General features: G+C 33.3%; 2 protein-coding genes across 3 annotated transcripts; one reads left to right on the top strand and one right to left on the bottom strand.

Annotated features, from left to right (window-relative positions):
- The first annotated feature begins 2,818 nt into the window (after positions 1-2,818).
- Positions 2,819-15,272, top strand: LOC118053174 (villin-3). 2 transcript variants are annotated; one of them, XM_035064347.2, is made up of 24 exons: positions 2,819-3,191; positions 5,576-5,729; positions 5,892-5,991; positions 6,299-6,367; positions 6,485-6,721; positions 6,835-7,012; positions 7,178-7,310; positions 8,153-8,312; positions 8,431-8,581; positions 8,664-8,764; positions 8,864-9,022; positions 9,443-9,511; positions 9,583-9,651; positions 9,770-9,904; positions 10,241-10,369; positions 10,861-11,008; positions 11,171-11,181; positions 11,260-11,400; positions 11,474-11,599; positions 12,505-12,570; positions 13,114-13,215; positions 13,887-14,127; positions 14,318-14,553; positions 14,638-15,272. In XM_035064347.2, the coding sequence occupies exons 2-24, from the start codon at positions 5,674-5,676 to the stop codon at positions 14,749-14,751; spliced, it is 2,931 nt and encodes a 976-aa protein (XP_034920238.1). In that variant the 5' UTR covers positions 2,819-3,191; positions 5,576-5,673; the 3' UTR covers positions 14,752-15,272. The 2 variants fall into 2 exon arrangements, with proteins under 2 accessions (XP_034920238.1, XP_034920239.1); XM_035064348.2 differs by having other exon boundaries at positions 5,573-5,729.
- A 4,921-nt stretch (positions 15,273-20,193) lies between these two features.
- On the bottom strand, positions 20,194-21,898 carry LOC118053173 (uncharacterized). Its single transcript, XM_035064346.2, has one exon. It carries the CDS (start codon positions 21,813-21,815, stop codon positions 20,256-20,258), a length of 1,560 nt encoding a protein of 519 aa, XP_034920237.1. The 5' UTR covers positions 21,816-21,898; the 3' UTR covers positions 20,194-20,255.
- Positions 21,899-22,457: the final 559 nt, after the last annotated feature.

Below are 22,457 nucleotides of genomic sequence, written 5' to 3'. Positions count from 1 at the left end.
AAAGCTTTCATTTGAGAGAGTGTGTTAGAGAATAATATAAATCATATCCTAAAACCTCACATAACAGCTTAAACTATTAGGTTGAGATGTTTTTGGACCTGCAAATATAAAATTAAACATACTCCAACTTAATCTATCTCTTTTTTTTAATTAGCACCGGGTATAAGAACATGACCTGTATCACGATTAATTCATGGGTTTTTTTAATTTCAATTAAAAATATAAAAAATACTTTTAAAAAACAATTTCAATCAATACCCCAAGCAACTCCTTATTTACTACACCTCGCCGGTGCTCAAGGCTTTTGAATCGTATTAACTGCGATCCCGATGCCTCGGTGGCCATAAATTCCAGGTATAAATCTTCTCAACGAGAAATTTGTTCCATTCATTTACAATTGAATACTGGCACTGTTTGTAGGTTATACTACTTCTCCTCATTTAACTGTTTCAATCTTTAAAGTCTAGTCTTGTAGAAATATATTGTGTTTTTTCATCGGCTGAATTCTACAAAACTCCTGAACCATGAGAAATTTATCTTTATAATTCTACTGCACCTCCTTCACTGTTTATATAAAAAGCAAAACAAGATTTTTCTTTTAATTTTATCATTTCCCCCTAATTTTGTTTTTATAATTTATGAATGGTACCTTGATTTTTTTGGTTATTTCAAGCAATGTATATGTTTTTCAAGTTGTTTAGGGTGTTTTTAAATCTTTTTTGTGTCAAAACATTGTTGACAAAGGTTTTTTAGGGTGAAACATCTTAGTCCTGACTTCCTAATGATCAAATATCATTAGAATTTAGATAGGGCATATCACGTGTCGTCTGTTTTTATTTTAAAAAATATTCAAGGAATAAATGATAAGTAATCAACCCTATAAAAAAAAAAAAAAAAAAAAGATCCAAGCATAGAGGTTGTTTTATGCATGCTCGCCTAAGCTTTTAGAGGCTTAGGCGTGATGCGCCAATAGACCCAAACACTCAAGCATTTTTTAATTTGGTTTTTTTAAAAAAATTATGATTACCAATTTGATCCATAATAATTTGATCTTTATTGTTTTTTACTACTTATTTTTTTTCAATTTTATTGTTTAATATTTTGTTAATTATTAATTGGACAATGTAATTTGTTGTGGTTTAATTATTTTTTTAATTTATCATGATCTTAAATAAATATCCTGATATTGGGTCAGTTTTCAATTTTCCAAGTGTTTATTTTGGTAAAAAGTTAAATAAAAAAAATTACTGACCCAATTGGGTCCATTGCATAAGTTATTGGTTTAGCTCGTTAACTTCAGTTAGTTAAAAATTAAGTTTCATAATATATTTTTTGTCGCATAAATAATTCTTGATTTATTCAATTAATTCATGTTTAAATTTTTTAATTTACAAATAAGATTTTTTTTTATATAAAAAATGCTATTATATTATAAAAAAAATATATTCAACCCGCGCGAAATGCATATCAAATTATTAGCATCTTTCCATTTTTGGCAGTGCTCACTAATCCTTTTCTTGATCCAATTGTTTTTTCCATTTCAGGTCAAAAACCAACTATTTTTCTCATTTAATTAAAAATAAAAACTTATCCACCAATCTAAGTGACAATGAAATATTCTAGATTTATCATGACGTTTGTACAAGTTGGCACGAATATATTTTTTTGAAAAAAAAAACTATACCAATTACTAAATATTCATTCATTTTTTTAAAAAAAAATTATGTTTTCAATAAATCAAACCTAATAAAAGGAGAGAAAATTATTATAAGAATCTAATCTCCAAGAAGATAAAAACTAATTAATCCACATCCTTAAAAAAAAAAATTTATTATCAATTCTTTTTTTTCATTTTCCAATGAAATAAAATAAAATTTGAGTAATTTTTTTTGAGCTAACGGTAACTGCCAAGATGAGAAAAGTTTTTTTTTTTCCTTTAAAAAACAATGCTAATTTTAAACCCTTAAAAAAACCTATTAAACACTATTCAAAATATCTCATGCATTAAATGAGTGACCTCATCGAAATATCTGTGATTTTAAAATCATGGATTCATGAAAGATTTTAATTAAATAACCCTTGATATTTATTTTTTAAAAGAGAAAAATACAATACATGACAAGTTATAATGTCTGTTTATAATTATTTTTAAAAATATTTTTTTATGTTAAAATATATTAAAATAATATATTTTTTATTTATTAAAAATTATTTATGAGATCAATGCATTAAAAATGATCTAAAATATATATATAAAAAATTAATTTTTAACAATTGTCTTTTAAAAAAACACCAATTTAATTGTGTTTACAAACGCTCCTGATGTTAAATGATATTAGGTATTGTTTAATAAAATAGATATAAATTATGGAGATTAAAGAGATATATCACTATATATTATATTTTAATAAAATAAAAACTTAATATAAAACTATTTTAAATACATAATTTATTTGATATTTTTGTTTTTATTTTTCTAAGTAAACATGGAGATATTAATCAAATATAACCTTACTATTTTAAAAAAAAATCTTAAATAAACCATTACTAATTTTTTTCACAAATCCTCGCAAAAAGTTTTCAAGAAAAAGATTTCCAAATTATATTTAATAAATTAACATCGCTCAAAAATCTAAAAAGCAAAAGCCTTGTTTTGCTGACAAGTTAAAGAAAAAAAATATATCAAGAAAGTCTTAAAAAAAAACACAAAACAAAAACAAATTCCAACTAAGCAATCAGAAAAGGAGAAAACGAGCCAACATGGCTGGTGCCATCGTCCTTCGCGGATTTTTTTTAGCCTTCTAAATTCTATCACTCCCCCCCCCCCCCATCTCCAGTGCCATCTCTCTCTTCTCTGCAACAAAAGGAAAAAAAAAAGCAGCTTTCATAGTAAATTCTTTTTTAAACTCGTATTTTTTTTTCCCTTTCTTTCTTTCAATTTATCTGAAGAAACTTTATAAATGTCTGAAAAAAAAATAGTAATAAAATAAAGTTATAAGACAGGCAGGGGGGAAGAAACCAAACCCCCACAAATAGCAATAATTCACTTCTCTTTTTCATTTCTCCCTTTTCACAGTATATCTCTCTTTATTGCCAGCTCCCCCCCCCCCCTATTTCTAGCTCTCATTCTCTCTCTCTCTAACAATCTCTGTGTTTGCGCATGCTCATCTTTTTGACGCAGAAATTTGCGGGTACGTACGTATATTCTTTGACAGAAAGATGGACTCTGATTGTTTTTTTTTTTTAAAAAAATTATGGAATTCTGTTAGATCCCTTTTGATTTCGCATTTTATTTTATGTTTTATGATCTGGGTTTTCGTGATCTTGTTCAAATATTGGTGAGTTTCGTTTCTGTTGATGATCTCAGCTTTGATCTGATTGGAAGTTGGATTTTTTCTTGTTTTGTCTGTTTGTTGTTCTTTTGTTTTTTTGTTTGATGATCTTTCAATTTTGTTTCCTTGTATTGATTTGATTTTTTTCGATGCTTAATAGTTGATGATGATCATGTTTGTATAAATATTTTTTTCATTTAGAAATGTTTTGATTAACTTGAGAGCATCATGATGATCTTAATGAAATATATTGGTCAATGGATAATCGATGGTTGATTGAGAAAAATCCCGGGTTTGTTATCAAATGATGTTTGCTTTTGATAGAAAACGACTAGATCATTGATTGATAAGGTTTGTGCTTTATAGTACGGCGATTCAAACTGCAGGCATTTGGTTATCTTATATTGGATGGTGGAATGATTGCTAAGACTGGTAGGGGTGTCATCTTTTGGAGATAGTTGCTGATCGAGGGTCTTAAAGTTTTTGTTGTGATTCTATGTGAATATCTCTGATAGCGGTTGCTTAAGAATCAAAACAACTAGGGAACATGGTAGGTTGTTAGTGGATAGTATGAACATGCTCTATATCTAGTTTTAAGAATCGGTCAGTTACTGAGCTATCTGAAAACGGATGAAAGCGTGTATAAGAGAACTGTGATTATTGCTGTTACCAAAAGGCTGATTGAGGATCCCCCAGAACTTGTGCTGACATTTTTTTGATGCTTTCGCTTTCAAGTAGAGATTGCACTTGGAGAAAAAGGTTATAGACAAGTTGAATTGATGGTCATGGTCCTTGTACAAAAGTAGTCGTTCCATATTTTGGGTGTAACATGCAATGAGCCTGGTTGGGAAGTTTGAATTTATCAATAGCTTCTCACAGTTCATGCATTGTGAATATTGACCAATTCTGGACCAGCATTTGCAGATTTCTTAGAAGAAGAATTACAATTCCTGGTCTGAGATTATGAATAATACGTGATGCTAGGATAATAGCCACATGGTTTCTCATATCATATCTGGTAATTTAAAGTGGGTAGATGACTATCGTGTGTGAAGGGCAGTGGGAAATGTAGCTCTGGATGTTGAGGGTATGGAATCTAAGGATTTTCAAGGATTATATAATGGGGTTTCTATTCATTTAATTCCTAATACTAACATTTTCTTGCTACATGAAGGAAAGGTATTATGCTTCGAACCAAGGTATGTGGGGATCCTGCACCTGCAGGACGCGCCAATAAGATGAGAGTTATTGTCAATTACTCAAGTATTTCAAAACGGTCTGTCATCTTTCATAAATGGATGATGGATAATATGAAATGGAAACTGGGAAAGCAAACCATACAACCTGACGAGGAGCCTATAAGTTGATGATTCTAGAAAAAAAATAAGAGGGGAAATCTAATGATTGTTGTGCCCATTGCTGAGGACATTATATTAATGGACAAACTTCCAGATATGTGGATAGAATTGGATGAATGCTGAGCCTTGCTGTGCAAGCTAAATGTTAAAGAAAAGAGGAGAAGATTAGTGTGATCACGTCTAACACAAAAGTTATTAAATCAGAAGTGCTAACAAGATATCCAGCAGTACACAAAAACTATAGTTAGATGGTTTTGGAAAGTGCTGTGTTCTTATTCTTATAATATCTATAGCACAGATACATTTTTAGCTTTTTGAATGTCATCAATGCTTGTTTGATACCTCTGGAAACTTGTAGGATTCTTCTAATCTGCCCCCCTTCACCACAAAAATAAATAAAATAAGATAGAACAGGATACCCATTTAGTGATATACTGCAGCTTTCCAGTGCATTTCAACCTGCCTCCATGAATGCTCCGGAGCCCCTGAAGTGGCTAATCACTGTGGTGTGAGCAAAGACATGCAATTGAGAAACTTTCTGCACCTCTTTAGCGAACCCCTTCCCAAAGCAAAATAAATAAATAAAAATGATGATGATGAACAGATAAATATACCCTGTTCGTATGGTGTGGGGTAATTTTCATTTAAGATCGTTTGAAAGTATTCAGAGGGAATTCTGATCATTTAGAGTCCAAGTACTAAAATAGTTTCTATTTGTCGGAGCAGTTCTTAGTTATTGACCATGAAATTTGATAGTCTAGCAATTCCCCTGATTGATTTGTTCTGGATGCTGCAGTAAAATTATCTTCTTTGTTTGTGAATGGTGCAAAAAATTTGCAGCGTATGTAATTTTTCCCAATTATTGATCTTTTAATCTTGCAGCAGGCTCTTGTGCAATTTTCAAATAGCTAATAGCTGGGTTTCAAACATCATCTACTCACATTTTTTCCCGTAAAAAGCAATTACAAGAAGGATTTTAGGCAATGTCTAGCTCTACAAAAGCTTTGGATCCTGCGTTTCAGGGAGTGGGCCAGAGACCGTATCCTATACAGAAAAAGCAACTTCATACATGAAAATTTGTATCATGCATGTGCTATGACTTTTATCTTGTTGAATGGAGTTGTGAGCACGTGACTTTTCTTGGTGAAACTTGTTAAAGGTTAAACATTCTCCTCCCTGTTACACTTGACACATTTTATAGAGGGACTGAAATTTGGCGTATCGAGAATTTTCAGCCAGTTCCACTGCCAAAATCTGATCATGGAAAATTCTACATGGGGGATTCTTACATTGTTTTGCAGGTACTCCCTCTTTCTCACACTCTTTTTTAATTCTTGTCTCTGTCTTCTATTTTTCCTTAATTTGTCCTCAAACGTACGGTGAACAAAATTTTTGTTGGTGTTGCGGGTTTAATATTTTTTTTATCTATTTATTTCTTTTAGTTTCTGAACCAAAATATCTGCATTAATTGATGGAGTCTTGTAGATATCTTGCTTGAAGAGAGCATGTTAATTTATTTGGATTATTTTAACTTATTTTGCTAAGAAGTGAATTCCTTTTGTTTCTTCACTTCATCTAATGCTTGCTTGTCCCCTCCTTTTTTGGTAGACAACCCCTGGCAAAGGAGGTGCTTATCTGTACGATATCCACTTCTGGATTGGAAAAGATACAAGTCAGGTGTGTTTCTGACTTTCCAAACTTCCTCTTTAAGGACCTGGTTTTGCTATTATCTTGTCTTCACATACGATTTAAGAATTGAAATTATACTCACATAATGTCATAACATTGTTACAGGATGAAGCTGGAACAGCAGCTATCAAAACCATTGAACTGGATGCAGTTCTTGGAGGGCGTGCGGTTCAGCACAGGGAACTTCAAGGACATGAATCTGACAAATTTTTGGCATACTTCAAACCCTGTATTATACCATTAGAGGGGGGTGTTGCAACTGGGTTTAAAAAAGTTGAGGAGGAAGCATTTGAAACACGATTGTATGTATGTAGAGGGAAACGTGTTGTCAGAATGAAGCAGGTATAACCATGTCAGATCTTGTAACGTGAAGTTCACGAACCCACAATAAAATCTTCTCAAATGTGGATCTGCCACGAGGCAGGATCATATGATTCTGGGTTTTGCTTGTGCAGGTTCCTTTTGCCCGGTCATCATTAAATCATGATGACGTGTTTATCTTGGATACTGAGAACAAGGTCTATCAATTCAATGGTGCAAACTCTAATATCCAAGAAAGAGCCAAGGCTTTAGAAGTGATTCAGTTTTTGAAAGAAAAGTATCATGATGGAACATGTGATGTTGCAATTGTTGGTAAGTAACCTGGATTTACAATTTCATATCACATTCCACCTTTCCAGTCCTTATACTTTTCAACAGGCATACTTTATCTAGCCATGTTTTATTTGTTTTGTGCAATTCGTGTTAATATTTATTTGCCTGCTACTTATTTCTACATAATTGCTTTTGTGATGCTAGATGACGGGAAGTTAGACACTGAGTCAGATTCTGGTGAATTCTGGGTCCTGTTTGGTGGTTTTGCTCCAATTGGCAAAAAGGTTGCCAGTGAAGATGACATCATCCCAGAGACAACTCCAGCCAAGCTTTACAGGTATTATGATCTTATATGATTTTGGTTGTGTATCCTAGTAGAATTACAAGATTTGAAAATTAATGTAGAGTTGTGATTTTTCCCTTTTTTTTTAATGTTTATTGCCTATACATGGAAATGTTTACTTCTGCTACTCATCATTTTATGAAGAAAACAAGTACTTTTAGCTGTCATGTTTATGTTGCCCTTTGCATTCACATTCAAAACTACAGAACTCACTAATAAGCTGAAATATGACACTTAGTGAATCTGCATATGAGCTCAAAATAACAGTGTTAACTTCTTTACACACGCTCCTTGGCATCCGCGTATCAATTATTGGTATGTACTTGTTGGCATCCAATTAATTTTAATATGCTATCTATTTTTCTGGGATTTCTGGAATCTGTGGCCTAATGGTTGGCATACCATTGTGTAGTGTATAGTTCCATGATGTCATGTTCAGTGTTATCATTGAAGAATGGAGGTATGCAGCCCTCATACAATAAATTTTTCATCGTTGTAATCTAGCTCCATATAAGCATCTCTTATTGTGCCTTCATTTATTATCTTGGTCTAGATGGTAGGGGTAGAATTTTATTGAAACAAATTATTCTACTAGAACTTCAGTGTTTCTCTTGTGGAGGGAATTGTGCTGTAAAAGACTCATCTGGTTGCTATTAATTCCATGACCTCATCAAAATTCAGTTTAACCTTGCACATTCATTGTTATTATCTTCAAAGAGTTAATTTATTTTGGAAGAAACATGGGCACATTTAATCTGCTTCCAATGTTTTTATGATCTCTCTCACTTATCGACAAAAGCTACTCAATGCTAATTTGTAATCATTGATTCATGTAGCATTGCTGATGGTGAGGTGAAGATGTTAGATGGCGAGCTGTCCAAAGGACTGTTAGAAAACAATAAATGTTATCTCCTTGACTGTGGTTCTGAGGTATTTCTTTGGGTTGGCCGTGTAACACAAGTGGAGGAGAGAAAAGCTGCTAGTCAGGCTGCTGAGGTAGAGACATGCATATATTTCTTCATCAAAACAAGGATATGAAATCCCATCTCCAAGGCTGCTTTGCATTTCTTCTCTACACAAAATATGGGATCTCATTTCCAAACTATTTTTGCAGGAGTTTGTGGTGAGCCAAAACAGGCCGAAAGCTACTCGCATAACCAGACTGATTCAAGGTTATGAGACACATTCATTCAAGTCAAACTTTGATTCTTGGCCTGCTGGATCTGCAGCTCCTGGTTCTGAAGAGGGAAGAGGGAAAGTAGCAGGTAATGATCACATGCTGAGAGTTGAATTAAGCAACATATTTTTCAGTAACATTATTAAATTTGGTATACTGTGTAATGGTAGCTTTGCTGAAGCAACAAGGTGTTGGTCTCAAGGGTATGACAAAAAGCGCTCCTGTAAACGAGGAAGTACCACCTTTGCTTGAAGGAGGTGGAAAGATGGAGGTTTAGTTTGGGTCCCTTCAATGTGTTTTGAGAATTTTCGAATCTTAGGATTGTTAAAATCAATAATTCTTGGAACATTGAATTCTGTTTGGTTTGCAGGTATGGTGCATCAACGGCAGTGCAAAGACTCCATTGCCAAAGGAGGATATTGGTAAATTTTATAGTGGAGATTGCTACATCATACTCTATACCTATCACTCTGGTGATAGGAAAGAAGATTACCTTCTCTGCTGTTGGTTTGGAAACGATAGCATAGAGGTAATTTATATTGTTGAAGTTGGGTTAAGATAATTGAAAGAAGTATGGGTAGTGATGGAGATGTCTCCAAGTAAATAACATAAACGGTTGTGGAGGGTTCGTGTGCATGTAAAAACAGATACATTATACATTTTTCCACTCCTTTGGCATCACACACACATTGTTCTGCTATGAATGTGAAACAAATGCAAAAATACCAACTCCTGCATGATGTACTGCATTTTGACTTTGTTTGTTCACTATTTCACTCAAATCTTTTCTTAATCACTTAAACCATGGTAGTTGTCAATGTCACTTTGCCATGTCATGATTGCTGCACAGAAGAAATGCCTATAAATTTATCTGTTGATTGTATCGCCTTATATCAGTGGGACTTCATTTGGTTAGTTTAATATCGAGTTCTGTGGTTGCCCAATCCAGGAGGACCAGAAGATGGCTGCTCGGCTGGCTAATACAATGTCCAACTCATTAAAGGGCAGACCTGTACAGGTACGATATAATCTGAAGTTAAATTGTGGATATTGCTCCTATGACTTGCATATAATAGTTGCTTCTTGCAGGGTCGTATTTTTCAAGGTAAGGAGCCTCCACAGTTTGTAGCACTTTTTCAGCCTTTGGTGATCCTCAAGGTGCGCATTTTAAATCTTTTACAATTCCTGTGTTACAATTTAAGTCTCAATTATTATTGTAATGATGATTTTTTTAGTTTGGTTAGCTGTAAACAAATATGCTTTGATTCCTCTTCAGGGTGGTCAGAGCTCTGGTTACAAGAATTCTCTAGCCGAGAAAGGATCAGATGAAACCTACACTGCAGATTCTGTTGCACTCTTTCGGATATCTGGAACTTCAGTTCATAACAATAAGGCAGTGCAAGTTGAAGCAGTATGTGGTCTGATCATTGAGCTTTTCTTTTCTGTTGATAGATTTTGTTTATCTTGAAGTTTACTAAGAAGATATTTAGTAATTTGGAGACCACAATTCTTCTATTCACTATGGTCAATAGTCTGTTACAGTTTTAGAAACGATCACCTTTTTTCCCATCTGAACAATTCAAAATTTCTCCAGTTTTTCTTTAAAAGTGAATAGGAAAGATCCATCTTCACATTCCTTCAAAAGCTTTTTGAGTATAATCTTATTACCTCATTGCATCAATCACTGGTGAAAGAAAAAGAGTAGCACTAACAGTTATGTATACCCCATCAAATTATTCTCTTTCAGGTGGCAACGTCATTGAACCCTGCAGAGTGCTTCCTTCTGCAATCTGGCTCGTCAATTTTCACCTGGCATGGGAATCAAAGCACCTTTGAGCAGCAGCAGTTAGCTGCAAAAATTGCTGAATTTTTGAAGGTACCATCCTTACTGTAAATGTAACCTTTCTGATTTTGTTAAAACATGTTTTCCTATTGGAAAGAGTATCATTGGCTTGTTTTAAACACTTAATTACAAAAGTACCTATAAAACAGGAACGTGATATAAAAATGATACCTGATATTTCAAATTTAGCCATGTTGCTTTTCATTTTATTGCACGCATCAAAGGAAGTAGTGATATTTTTAAATCTGTAATATCAGATATTCTCCAATTTTTTATTGAATTCTTGATATTTGGATTTCACTAAGCAATTAGTTAATATTAAAATTTACCTTGGGACCTATTAAATACATATGCACGCACTTACACACAAAAATAGAGCAGCTGCACATTTAGTTAAAATCGCATTTCAATTGCCACGTGTATCCTGTAGTTTCTCCTATTAAAGGTCATGCAACACGAATAAAATTCCATTTTTTTTCTTTTATTTGATCTTCATCTTACTATCACTTGCCTCACTAATTCAGCCAGGAGTGGCTTTGAAACATGCTAAAGAAGGAACTGAAAGCTCATCTTTCTGGTTTGCCCTCGGAGGCAAACAAAGTTACACCAGCAAAAAAGCTTCTCCAGAAACTGTCAGAGATCCTCACTTGTTCGCATTCTCCTTAAATAAAGGTGACATTTCTAATTTTGAACCTTGGCTGATACTCTGAAATTTTCATTTATTTTCTTTTGAAATAAATCTGATCGAAACTGTCATCTGAGATTTTTAAGTAGCTGAAATAAATTCTAACTGGGCTTTTTTATGACCATTTTTGCTACTATGTGGATTGCCAGGGAAATTTCAGGTGAGTTATATATTTTAAGTGCGGTTGAAAATTCTTGCTATACAGCTTCTTAGTGGCTTCTTATGTTCAATTGGGCAGGTTGAGGAAATTTACAACTTCTCTCAAGATGACTTGTTGACTGAGGATATCTTGATACTTGATACACATGCAGAAGTGTTTGTTTGGGTTGGCCAGTCTGTAGATCCCAAAGAAAAGCAAATTGTTTTTGATATTGGCCAGGTAGTGCTTAAAGTGTTCTGCTTTTGTCAGATTTTCCCTGTCAATGTTACTTACAGTGGATGTTCCTTTGCAGAAATACATTGAGATGGCTGTATCTCTGGATGGTTTGTCTCCATATGTACCACTGTATAAAGTTACTGAAGGAAATGAACCATCATTCTTTACAACATACTTTTTGTGGGATCCCATAAAAGCCACTGTATGTACTGAATCAAGCATTATTTATCTTTCTCAAGTCATTATTTTATTATCTCACTATTGAAATATTGTCATTGAGAATAGTAAAATCCAGAATGTTATGAGTGGCATATTTATGAAGGAGTCGGGATGGGTGCTGTGCACGTGGATGAATTCCCAGAAATCCTGTTATTGGGTAGGATAATAGAAAATGTAGTTTGCATTAGCTTAACAAAGGCTTAGCTTGGTAGTACTAGTAGATCATTGATGGAATGCCTATATAGTCACCTCCAAACCTTTACACTAACTCGATCAAAGTTTGGCGAGTCTCATTAAAAACACAAAAAACTAAACAAGGGTAGAAGCACAAGTCTTTTCACCATGCCAATGGGAACGGGATGAGAATCATTTATTATAAATAGGTTCTAGAAATAGAATCAAGGCAAAAGGATTTTTTAGTCCAATTGGATATCAGTTAAGGGGACTCTTCTACCTTGCCTAGAGTGTTTGTAAAAGTTTGTTGAATTCCACTTCACTCAAACACTACATCTCCACAAAATCTAAGGGCATCCCTATATTAAAAAATCAGTAAAGGAACTTCAACACTAGCTCCTCTACTTTACTTGGGCCCGCCCATTATTAACCATTTACCAAAAAAAAAAATTACACCACATGCCTGGAGCTTTTAACTTGAACAATGATAAATCATGATTATGAAGACAAAACTTTGGAGCTTGGAATCTGAATGTGTCATTTGTAAAAAAAAAAAAATAATAAAGAAGAGGAAATAAAGAAACAAGCAAGCATGGTTTGGATCTGAAGATTAATACTCTGTTATTCACAAAACTCTCTTTGTTCACGTATATCCCATGTTCAATAACTTGTTCTTTTGTTAGTTTGTTTAAAAAATTTGTCCTTGCATTGCAGGTTCAAGGAAACTCATTCCAAAAGAAGGCTGCATTACTCTTTGGGTTAGGACATCACGCTGTGGAGGTAAATACGTTGCTTGAAGCAAAAAGCTGGTACATAACTTGGCAATTGATAGATAATTGTACCATTTGTTGTTTGAATGAATTTAAACTAATTTTTTGTCTTTATAATGAGATGTCTTTATTTCTTTTACTTTTGAATGCTATGACGAGACATTTCTGTAACCCTGTTCTCCCAAGTTTTTTCTCCACTATGTAAGTAGCTTCTTTTGGCTACTTTTCTTCTCCTCAATCCCACGAACTATGTTGACATTGTGTCTTTCGTCATCTTCTTTTTTTCCATTCTTCTCTTTCTTATTCTCTTCATCATGTTTTATGTATATCCTTCTTTCCCATATTCCCGATCCCCAATTACAACGCATACATTTTTGCTGACAGCAATTGTCTGGCAATAGGATCCTGCCAACCAGGATTTGCATTCTAAGTTGTAATTTACCCCTTGCTGTTCTTGTTCTCCCTGTATGTGCTAATGCAGTTGAGTCAGGTCTTACATGCAATGTTGTTGTTGGCGTTGATGATGATGCAATGCATGATTAATTTTTTGCAGGACAAGTCCAATGGAAATCAAGGAGGGCCAACCCAACGGGCTTCAGCGTTAGCTGCCTTGTCTTCTGCATTTAATCCATCTTCTGGGAAGTCATCACATCTGGTAAATATTTTGTTCATGCAACCAAGTGTGGTAAATTGCCTTTCATCTTTTCTCTGACTTTGTAGGGGTCTGCTTTATGTCCCTTTCAATGTTAGCTGCATACTGTTTTGTATGTATTCATATTTCTTTATTCAATGTGTTTCTTCTTTCTTCCCTTCTAGTAAACAAGTCATATGCTTTCCAAACAACTGACAAACCAACAGTGAGGAAGAGTATGGCTGGCCTTTTGTCCTTTCATGTTTTCAATAGGTCCATGGAGGTCACATTTTCTGGTTAATTAAAGTCTTGGTAATTGAGTAATTTTTTTTTTTTTTTCATAAGTGGCATAATTCTAATTGTTTTGGTTTTCCTCTCTTTGACCAGTCTCAGCTGGGAATTTGATGGGTACAAAGCATTGTCTATGCATGTTTTTTTGCTTTTACGAGCATCTGCTGCCGATCAATGTTGTATATTTTCACCTAGAATTTGTGTTTGGATGTATGGTTAGGTTTCTAACATTAGCTTCTTGCTCATACGACTTCTGTTTATTTACAAGTTTTTCTTGCAATTTCTTCAAAGCATGCTTTTATTATCAAAGCTCTTGTACCTAATAGCGATGGTGTATGTGTGTTAAGAATTCATTTACTGAATCATTTTTTGGCCTAATGATGTGGATGTGATTTGATGCGCAGGATAGATCTAATGGGTCCAGTCAAGGAGGGCCGACACAGAGAGCTTCAGCTTTAGCTGCCTTATCCTCTGCATTCAATTCATCCCCAGGATCGAAAACTACTGCTCCAAGGCCATCTGGGATTGGTCAGGGATCACAAAGAGCCGCAGCTGTTGCTGCTCTTTCATCAGTTCTTACTGCCGAAAAGAAAACACCCGAAACATCTCCTTCTCGTAGTCCTCGCTCAGAAACCAACCTTCCTAGTAAGAAATCATCTTTTTGCGTGTTTCAGATGGCGGTATCTTAGATATGAAGAAGTCGCAGTTGCTTTAAAATGTCTATCTTATTCTGCAAGAGTATATTTTTTTCTGTTGAGAATTAAGAATCTCCAATTTAATTTGATCTCATATATGTTTATGAATTGAACAATCTAAGACATTTATGCACTTGTAGCTGAAGGGAAAAGTGAAACACAATCTGAAGTAGAGGGTTCTGAAGGAGTTGCAGAAGTCAAGGAAATGGAAGAGACTGCATCTGTACCTGAAAGCAATGGGGAGGATTCAGAAAGAAAGCAAGATACAGAACAGGAGGAGAATGATGATGGGAATAGTCAAAGTACATTCAGTTATGATCAACTGAAGGCTCGCTCTGACAATCCCGTAAAAGGAATTGATTTTAAACGGAGAGAGGTTGGTCCTATTCTCAAATTTGTTACTTCACTTGAATTTGTTATCCATATTGGAATTCAAGTTTTTCTCTGCTTGAATTTTCAGGCTTATCTATCAGACGAGGAGTTCCAAACTGTTTTTGGGGTGACAAAAGAAGCATTTTATAAAATGCCAAAATGGAAGCAGGACATGCAGAAGAAGAAATTTGATTTATTCTAGAGATCAAATCAAGTCCATTAAAGGGAATTATTTTTCTACCCTTTTGTGCTCTAACTCAAATTTCCTCGATCATTATGGTCTCGACTGCTCCTGTTGGAAAACTGTGCTTTCATTGGTGGTGAGCCATGCCTGGCTTATTTTGTCTAGCATCTCACTAGTTACTCCTTGATGATGGAGTGTAGCAGTGATTAGTAAGCGGTATTGATTGTGATTATGCATGAAGAGTGAGTTTTGCCCGTGTTTTTTTCCTTTAAATCTACATCTGCCTCTTGTATTGATACCAGACTGTAGTCTCTGGCAGTTGGGAGGTCAAATTCTTTTATTTGGTCACAGAGCATCTCATTGGTGATTATTTGACTATATTCTTCCTTCTTTTTAATCTTTTTTATCTGTTGAGAAAAAAAGGGTGTATATGGACTGCACTTGTAATCAAATTCCAGTATACAGGAACCGAAAGTTGCTGTTTGGATGGAACAAGCATGTATGGTTGTGTGTAAAGAGTTATTCAGTAAGCTTTCATACCTTTCAGTCTTATTGCTATTATGCGATCTGTTTGTTTCCTTTCAGGTGCACTCCCAAGTTTGTGAGATCTTTCAGTAATGGAGTTCTTAGGAGTCAGTTTTGCATGAATTTTTTAGCTCTTTCCTTCTGAGTTATAATTCTCAAGTTGTTTTTAATATATAATCTATGATAAAAATGAATATGGTAAAAAATGCTCGAAAACAATTTCTTGAAGGAAGTATAACTTAAAATTCGTAAAACTAAAAGGCTAAAAATCTCAAGTTCTTTTATTAAAGGGTCATGTTGGCATGACTCTTGAATTTGATGTATTTCATAAATAATTTATGATAAAAATGAGCTATTTTGATTGCATTAAAACATTATTCAGAAAACAAAAACCATCACCCCGTATAAATTGATTTATGGTGTTGGTGTCTTGCTCCATGGATGGATGATCCTTTGTCTTCTGATGGGTCTCCCCGTTTTTTGGAGCTAGCCTATACATTGGTGGGTTGATGATTTGATCTAAATTAATTTTATAAAAAATACTAAAATATCAAAATAATATTATTTTTTTAAAAAAAATATATTTGGTTTTAACCATTTCAATCAAATTATAGATTAATACAATTAGGTCAACCAAATCAATTAAAAATTGATTTTTTTTTAACACTTGGTTTAAAGAATTGGTTAGTGGAGTCCTTAAATTAATGAGCAAATTTAGGTCATATTTGTTTTGTGTTTTAAAAAAAAAAATTTAAAAAAAATTTATTTTTTATTTTTTTTTATTTTAAATTAATATTTGTTGGGTGTTTTTAAATTATTTTGATGGGCTGATATTAAAAATAATTTTAAAAAAATAAAAAATATATTATTTTAATATATTTTTAAATAACAAATATTTTAAAATATAACCTAACTAAATTTTAGCTTTTAATAGCATGAGTTATTCACGTGAACAAAAGTTTTGGAGTTCCACATACGTACAATCTTGTCTTTTAATTTTGATGTCCCAAGGAATGTTCTCGTTTACTTTTTTGCCTGCGAAGCTAATTAGGTTTCACATGTTGCTTTATTAGGCCATAAAAGTTCTGTTAATTATTATATTTAATTAGCTTTTTAGGCATTTTACATTGATTAAAATCTCCCAAGATTCGTAAAGCCAGCATCTGTGGGATTAATTTTCTTCTTGTAGACATTCAATCACATGCCACATCCTTTTGGAAAGTGATCAAACAAAATCCCCGATGATAATTAATTGAATAAAACAATGGATAATAAAATATAGCTGAATCATTTTTGAGGTGAATAAATAAAGCATTTATTAAGAAATTCTACTATACTCATGAAATAATTAATAAAATTTATTTTATAGGAGAGAGATTGATACGAGATGGAAAAAAAAACTGAGAAATTTTAAAAAAAAAAACAAGGAAATTTTTTTTATTGTTTTTTTATAGAGTTGAGTATAATTCTCCTTTTCCTTCCAATATTTATCTTATCATTTAAAGTGAGTTCATAAAGTAAATATTATTAGTTATTTATTGAATGTTTCAAAAGTATTTTGCCTTTTGTCTAATTATTTTATCTTTTTTACTTGAAAAAAAAAAAAAACCTCTCATGCTGATGATTGATGAGATGTAATGGATAGCAAACATTATAATATATCAATGTAGGTGGATCAAAAAACAATCTAGCTCTTACTTTAGTTTGCACCATTAAGCCATCTTTATTGGTATTAAATTAATTAATTAATTACAAAGAATGTATTAATTAATTGTTAGTGGAGGAGCGGCCTTCAACCTTTCGGCCGAGCGTCATAGCAAACCCTTTTTTGATAGTGCCCGATCCTGAGTTTATATTATTTTTTATTTTATGTTCTTAGATTGTTTTTCACATACCAATATAAAAAAAATTTTTAAAATAAAAAATATATAATTTCAATGCATTTCCAAACAAAAAATTATTTTAAATAGTAACAATTATTACATTCGCAAACATTAAACATCCCTTTAGTGTGATTAGCATTAAAAAAGTACTAAATTAAATATTTTTTAATTATTTTCAATCATTTTTATTTGTTGATATCAAAAATAAAAAAATATTATTTTAATATATTTTTAAATAAAAAATATTTTACACCATAATATCAGCATATTTTTAGTACTTTCTTTAATTTAATTCAAAGTTTACCTTCATTTTTAAGCTTTAGAAATAAAGAATAGGTGATCTCCCGAGGTTAATCATCTCGGTGTGCGCCTCCTATTTAATTGTTTCGAAAAAAGAAATTAATCCTTAGATTAGTTTGAAGATAACATTTGAAAAGTGAAATTATTCTAAAAATAAATGATTTTTAAAAAACTCAATTACAATACCCAAATCTTTCTGGACACGTATGTGTTGGAGTAAATTCAAATTGAAAGCGAGGGTGCTAATGTTGGAATTGGACCATGACTAATGTTTCTAGTTTCAACCCTAACGAACGGAGGCAATAAGAACATTAATTACAGGAAATATCTAACCAGCTTCTTTAACAAGAATTGTCTACCTTAACTAAATCGAGAATGGACTCGTTCTTGCCCCCACGGCAGCTACGAAGCCTCCTCGTAGGTTTGAATTGGACTGCGCTGCACTTGGAAACCCTTTTTTTTTTTTTTTTATCCAAAGTTTAGTGATATTCTTGTGTCATTTTTCGGATATTAAAATAAGTCCTAATCTTGCTATGTTAAAAGCAAATTATATGTTAATAATGGATTTTTCTTTCTAATTATGCCCCTTATAGGATGCAAAAAACGTGTATTTTATCACTGTAATTATGACTATGGAAATTGATTATATTCATATACGAAATGTCCTTTAAAAAGTATCTGATTTTTTTAATATCATCATAAATATCCTTTTTCTTGTTTTGTTTTTACACGCGTCGAAATGGAAATATTCTCTAAGAAGACGAAATTGCTGCTTGAAGGTCAGCATCCAATGAAGCTAGCTCTCTCTCTCTCCCCCCAAAGGATGAAATTCTAAAAATTAGAAAAATAAAAGCAAAAAAAGCATCCAAAGGAATGAAAACTGGCCATTCAGCAAGAATAAAGCTGCATAGTTATCACACTCAACATGTCCTAACAACTTGAAAACTCATTGCTTCATAGCCTAATTTGAAGATGGTTTGATCCGAATTCGCAATCGACTCAAGTCGAACTCAAGCAATTCAATCATGTTTGTACTAATATAATTAATATGGTCAAATTCAATCCAGACTTGGCTTTGCCAATAATGTTATCTTTAGTTTTTTATTTAAAATGATATTGTTTTAATTAGTTTAAGTTGACTAATCAACCCGTAAATCAACTCAATAAAACCACAATCCAAGGCTCGAGTTGTGTAAAACCACAAACCGGGTATCATCACTGTGACATTGAAGTCACACAGAAATTCCAGAAATGGAGGGCACCATTGAATTGTAAAATCTTAAATTCATACAAACAATTACTGCTAAAATAGTCAATATCCTGCCAGTACTTCAAACAGCTAAAAGTCACCAAAATGGCAAAGAAAAAGGGACAAAACAGCTCGTTAAACACTTATCAGAATTTATTAAATTATTTCCCCCTTTTTTTATTCCTTTCTGCTAATGCCATGTGAATACATTGACTAGCTAGCTAGGGTTTGCTTGGTTGGGCAAGAGCTGGCTATAAAAGTGAAAGCAAAGGTGCTTGACTGATACGTTTCATTGCTTTTCATGCCTTGAAATATACCTAAACCTGAAGAAGAAGATCACAATTCATAAGCACGTGTAGTTGCTTTACATTCTCTCCACCATCCTCTCCCTCTCTGACTTTAACTTCTTTCTGCAGAAATGAGCAACAATTCGAGCAAAAAATTTTTTTAAAAAAAAAACCTATATCTAAATTGTCGGGTTAACCCGTGATCCAGGTATTTTATAATCCAAGTTCATCCGGATTTCAACAAAAATTAAAAAAAATTGACCAGGCATGACTCGATCAAAAACTCATACCGGCTTGCAACCCGATCAAAACCCATTAATCTTTTTCTTTTTAATATAAACGAGTTAATCTAGATCAATCTATCTGACCCATACTTGACCCATGTCTGACCCGGTGGCATTTAAAAACTATGAAATCAAGTGTCCAGCCTTTGCTTTCACCATTTTTTGGTACAAAGGATCCATTCTTTACGAATGGGTCATCAAAGAGGGATCATTAGCGTGCGTAATTAAAGGTTATTTATTGCATCCTTTTTTAAGAAAATCAACAATGGATTACATAAAGTAGGCAAACATTTAGGAACATAATTATAAAACGTTGACCAAAGCATCCATTTTTTTTTTGTCTCCCACGTTCGCATTAAACCTCTTTTTTTTTTCATTATGTTTTTCAATTTAAATTTAATATTTTTTTTCGGTGATAAATAAAATAATGAGATCATCGTAATTAAGGTTTTTTTTCAACAAACTCAAATATCATTTTAACAGTAAAGTAATCTTAATTACAATAAATCTAAGCTAAGCAATATTACAATACAGAATATTAAAAAAAAAAAATACATTCAAATAATGTTTTTTAATTTTTAACATCAATATATTAAAATTATATAAAAAAATTAATATCTTTTTAAAACAAACACAATTAAAAAAAAAAAAGCAGAAGCTACTTCAATCCTAGTTCTAAAATTAAGGATAAATTTGCGTGGATTTAATAATTATGATATATTGTTCTTTAGCTTCTACAAGACAGAATGATGATTAATTAATATGGCCTTTTGACCATTTTCTTGTCGTGCTTGCATCCTCCGGATTTGTTGCTGATTAACATTACAATTATAGAAAATTTTAAAAAATAAATAATATCTTCAACAATATCATTTACATGTAAAAAAAAAAAAAAAAATTGGGGATTAAGGAGAGAAAAAAAACAGACGCAATTATGCAATTTTTTTCTCTGAAAATTAAATTATATTTCCTCCCTCTATAATTAATTTGCTAATTAGCAATCCCTGTAAGCAGAAGATTCTGCTTCGCGTGAACATATTTGTTTCATGATAATAGAGTTAATATCATGATTACTATTACCCCCACGTTGGATTATACTATAATTATCCCACAAAGACGAGTTTGAGCCAGTGAGTGAACTCATACCCGGGATTGACTCGGTCGATGTAATCAAATCAATGTTCTTCAATATATGCACATTGCCCACGAGTTGACTTAAAATCCCTGACTCGGTAACTGGGCTCTTCTTCTTGTGTTGCATCGCAACTCGAGCGATTTCTGTTAACATTGCAATAGACAATCTTCGAATTCCCCGTGCTCCACCCATCAAAATCGCTGAGTTAACTTGAGAATGAGACTGAGCTTTCTCCGAGATTTTCCTGTTATGCTTGCTTGAACCGCTTTCTTGTTTTGTTCTTATATAAACTGATTCTGGACTCCGGTTCCTGACTCGGCCAAGTGGGTCGCTGAATAACACCATATTTTTCACGTCCACTAACATGACATGCTTAAAATTTCTCCGAACTCGACCGAGTAACATCGGATAACAGGCCCATCTTCTCAAACTCATCGGCAAATGATCTAAAAACCCAGCAAGTGAGTTTTCCGGGTCAAGCTCACTCGCTTCAAAACCCACCACTGAGCCATAGCGAAACCAAGTCAACTCACCTTCACCCTCTCCCGACTCACTGAAATTGCCATCACCATTAACTCGAATTCTCTTTCCCCACAGAGGCTCTCCCATCTGCTTCTTCTCGCTTTTCAAAAACTGACTCACATCAAAACTCGACGCCAACACGGAGTCATGACTCGTTCGGTTCAATTGTTTATAATAATTAACGAGTTTCAAGAACGAGTCGTTCTCTTCTTGGATCAGTGATTCAAATCTTGAGGCGAACAAAGGAGAAGGAAAGACAAAAACAACATCAGCTCTTGCTGTGAGACCTGACCGATGCAAGACTCTTAAAAAGAGTCTAAATTCAGCTTCATTTGTCTCTTCCATTACATGAGCAACAACAAGATCACTCATTGCCCTAGTCCCGCGCCTGTAAAGTTTGCCCATTCCTTGTAAAGCGAATAAAGAACGAAACTTTTCGCTTCCCTTAGTATCTTTTGGCCTTCTTGAAAACATAGAGAAGTAACTGGCTTTGGCGGTTTTAAGCTTGTTTTGAGGCTTTTGAGACAAAAACCTACGTGGGGTTTGGTTGATACTAATGGCGGTGGAAGGGTTGGGGATTGTGGGTTCAAATGTTGAGAGAGTGAAGAGAAGGAGAGTGAGCAAGAGTAGAAGAGCACAGATTGAGATTGTCGATTGAGTCTTGGTGATGATGGGGTTGCTTGAGTTGGTTCTTCTAATTATTTTTGATGGGTTACAAATGGGGCTGGAAGTAGCTTGTGGTGGCGTCGGTGAGGAGGACGAGGAGGAGAATGGAACAGTGGAGGTGGCTGTTGGGGAGGAGGAGGAGGTGTCTTCAGGGAAAAAGACGAGGAAGAAGCCCATGCCCCAATTTTCACCGCTGTTTTTGCAGCTTTTGGACTTTGCCATGATTCCCATCTCCCCTCTCTTTTTGTGGTGTCGATGAGCAGTTTTGCCACACAAGCTTTGTGACCTGTTTTTAGCTATTAATTATTCTAAATTCTAAGGGCAAAATTTAAAAGTGCCTCTCGGTCTCAATTTTATACTCAAATAATTTTTATATCAGGTTTCATATATTCTCGATCTTTCCATCTATACTTGGTCATTGTTTCTCTACAAACTGTAATTATTATTTTCTTTGCAATAATTAATTTATTTTTGCGAGGAATTTAACCATTTTTCTATTAAGGAATTTTAATATAGGAATAAAATTGAAATAAAATTATATAGGAAATTATATAGGAATAAAATTGATGTGAAAATCAGCTTCGGGTTTACATTTATGCTAACAAACAGTCAAGAGGTATTTTTGAGGTCTTCCCTTATTATAGTTAATCATTATTTGATTTGCTTGATTCAATGTATTTTATTTTTTTTGGTTTAGAATATAATTCAATGTATATTATTTATAGCTACAAATGATAGTCCCGGGTACTAAAATTATAAAATCAAAAGGTCAAGAGTTGAATTACATTTGACTACTAATTCAGGATCATTTAACCAATTAGCCTATTCGATAGCTGTCTTTGTTTTTTTAATGTTTTATTGTTATTATTATTG

The sequence above is a fragment of the Populus alba genome, chromosome 6 (genome assembly GCF_005239225.2).
Source record: "Populus alba chromosome 6, ASM523922v2, whole genome shotgun sequence".
Lineage (NCBI taxonomy): Eukaryota > Viridiplantae > Streptophyta > Magnoliopsida > Malpighiales > Salicaceae > Populus > Populus alba.
The sequence above is the reverse complement of the archived record's forward strand: the minus strand, read 5'-3'. Positions and strand labels throughout refer to the sequence as shown.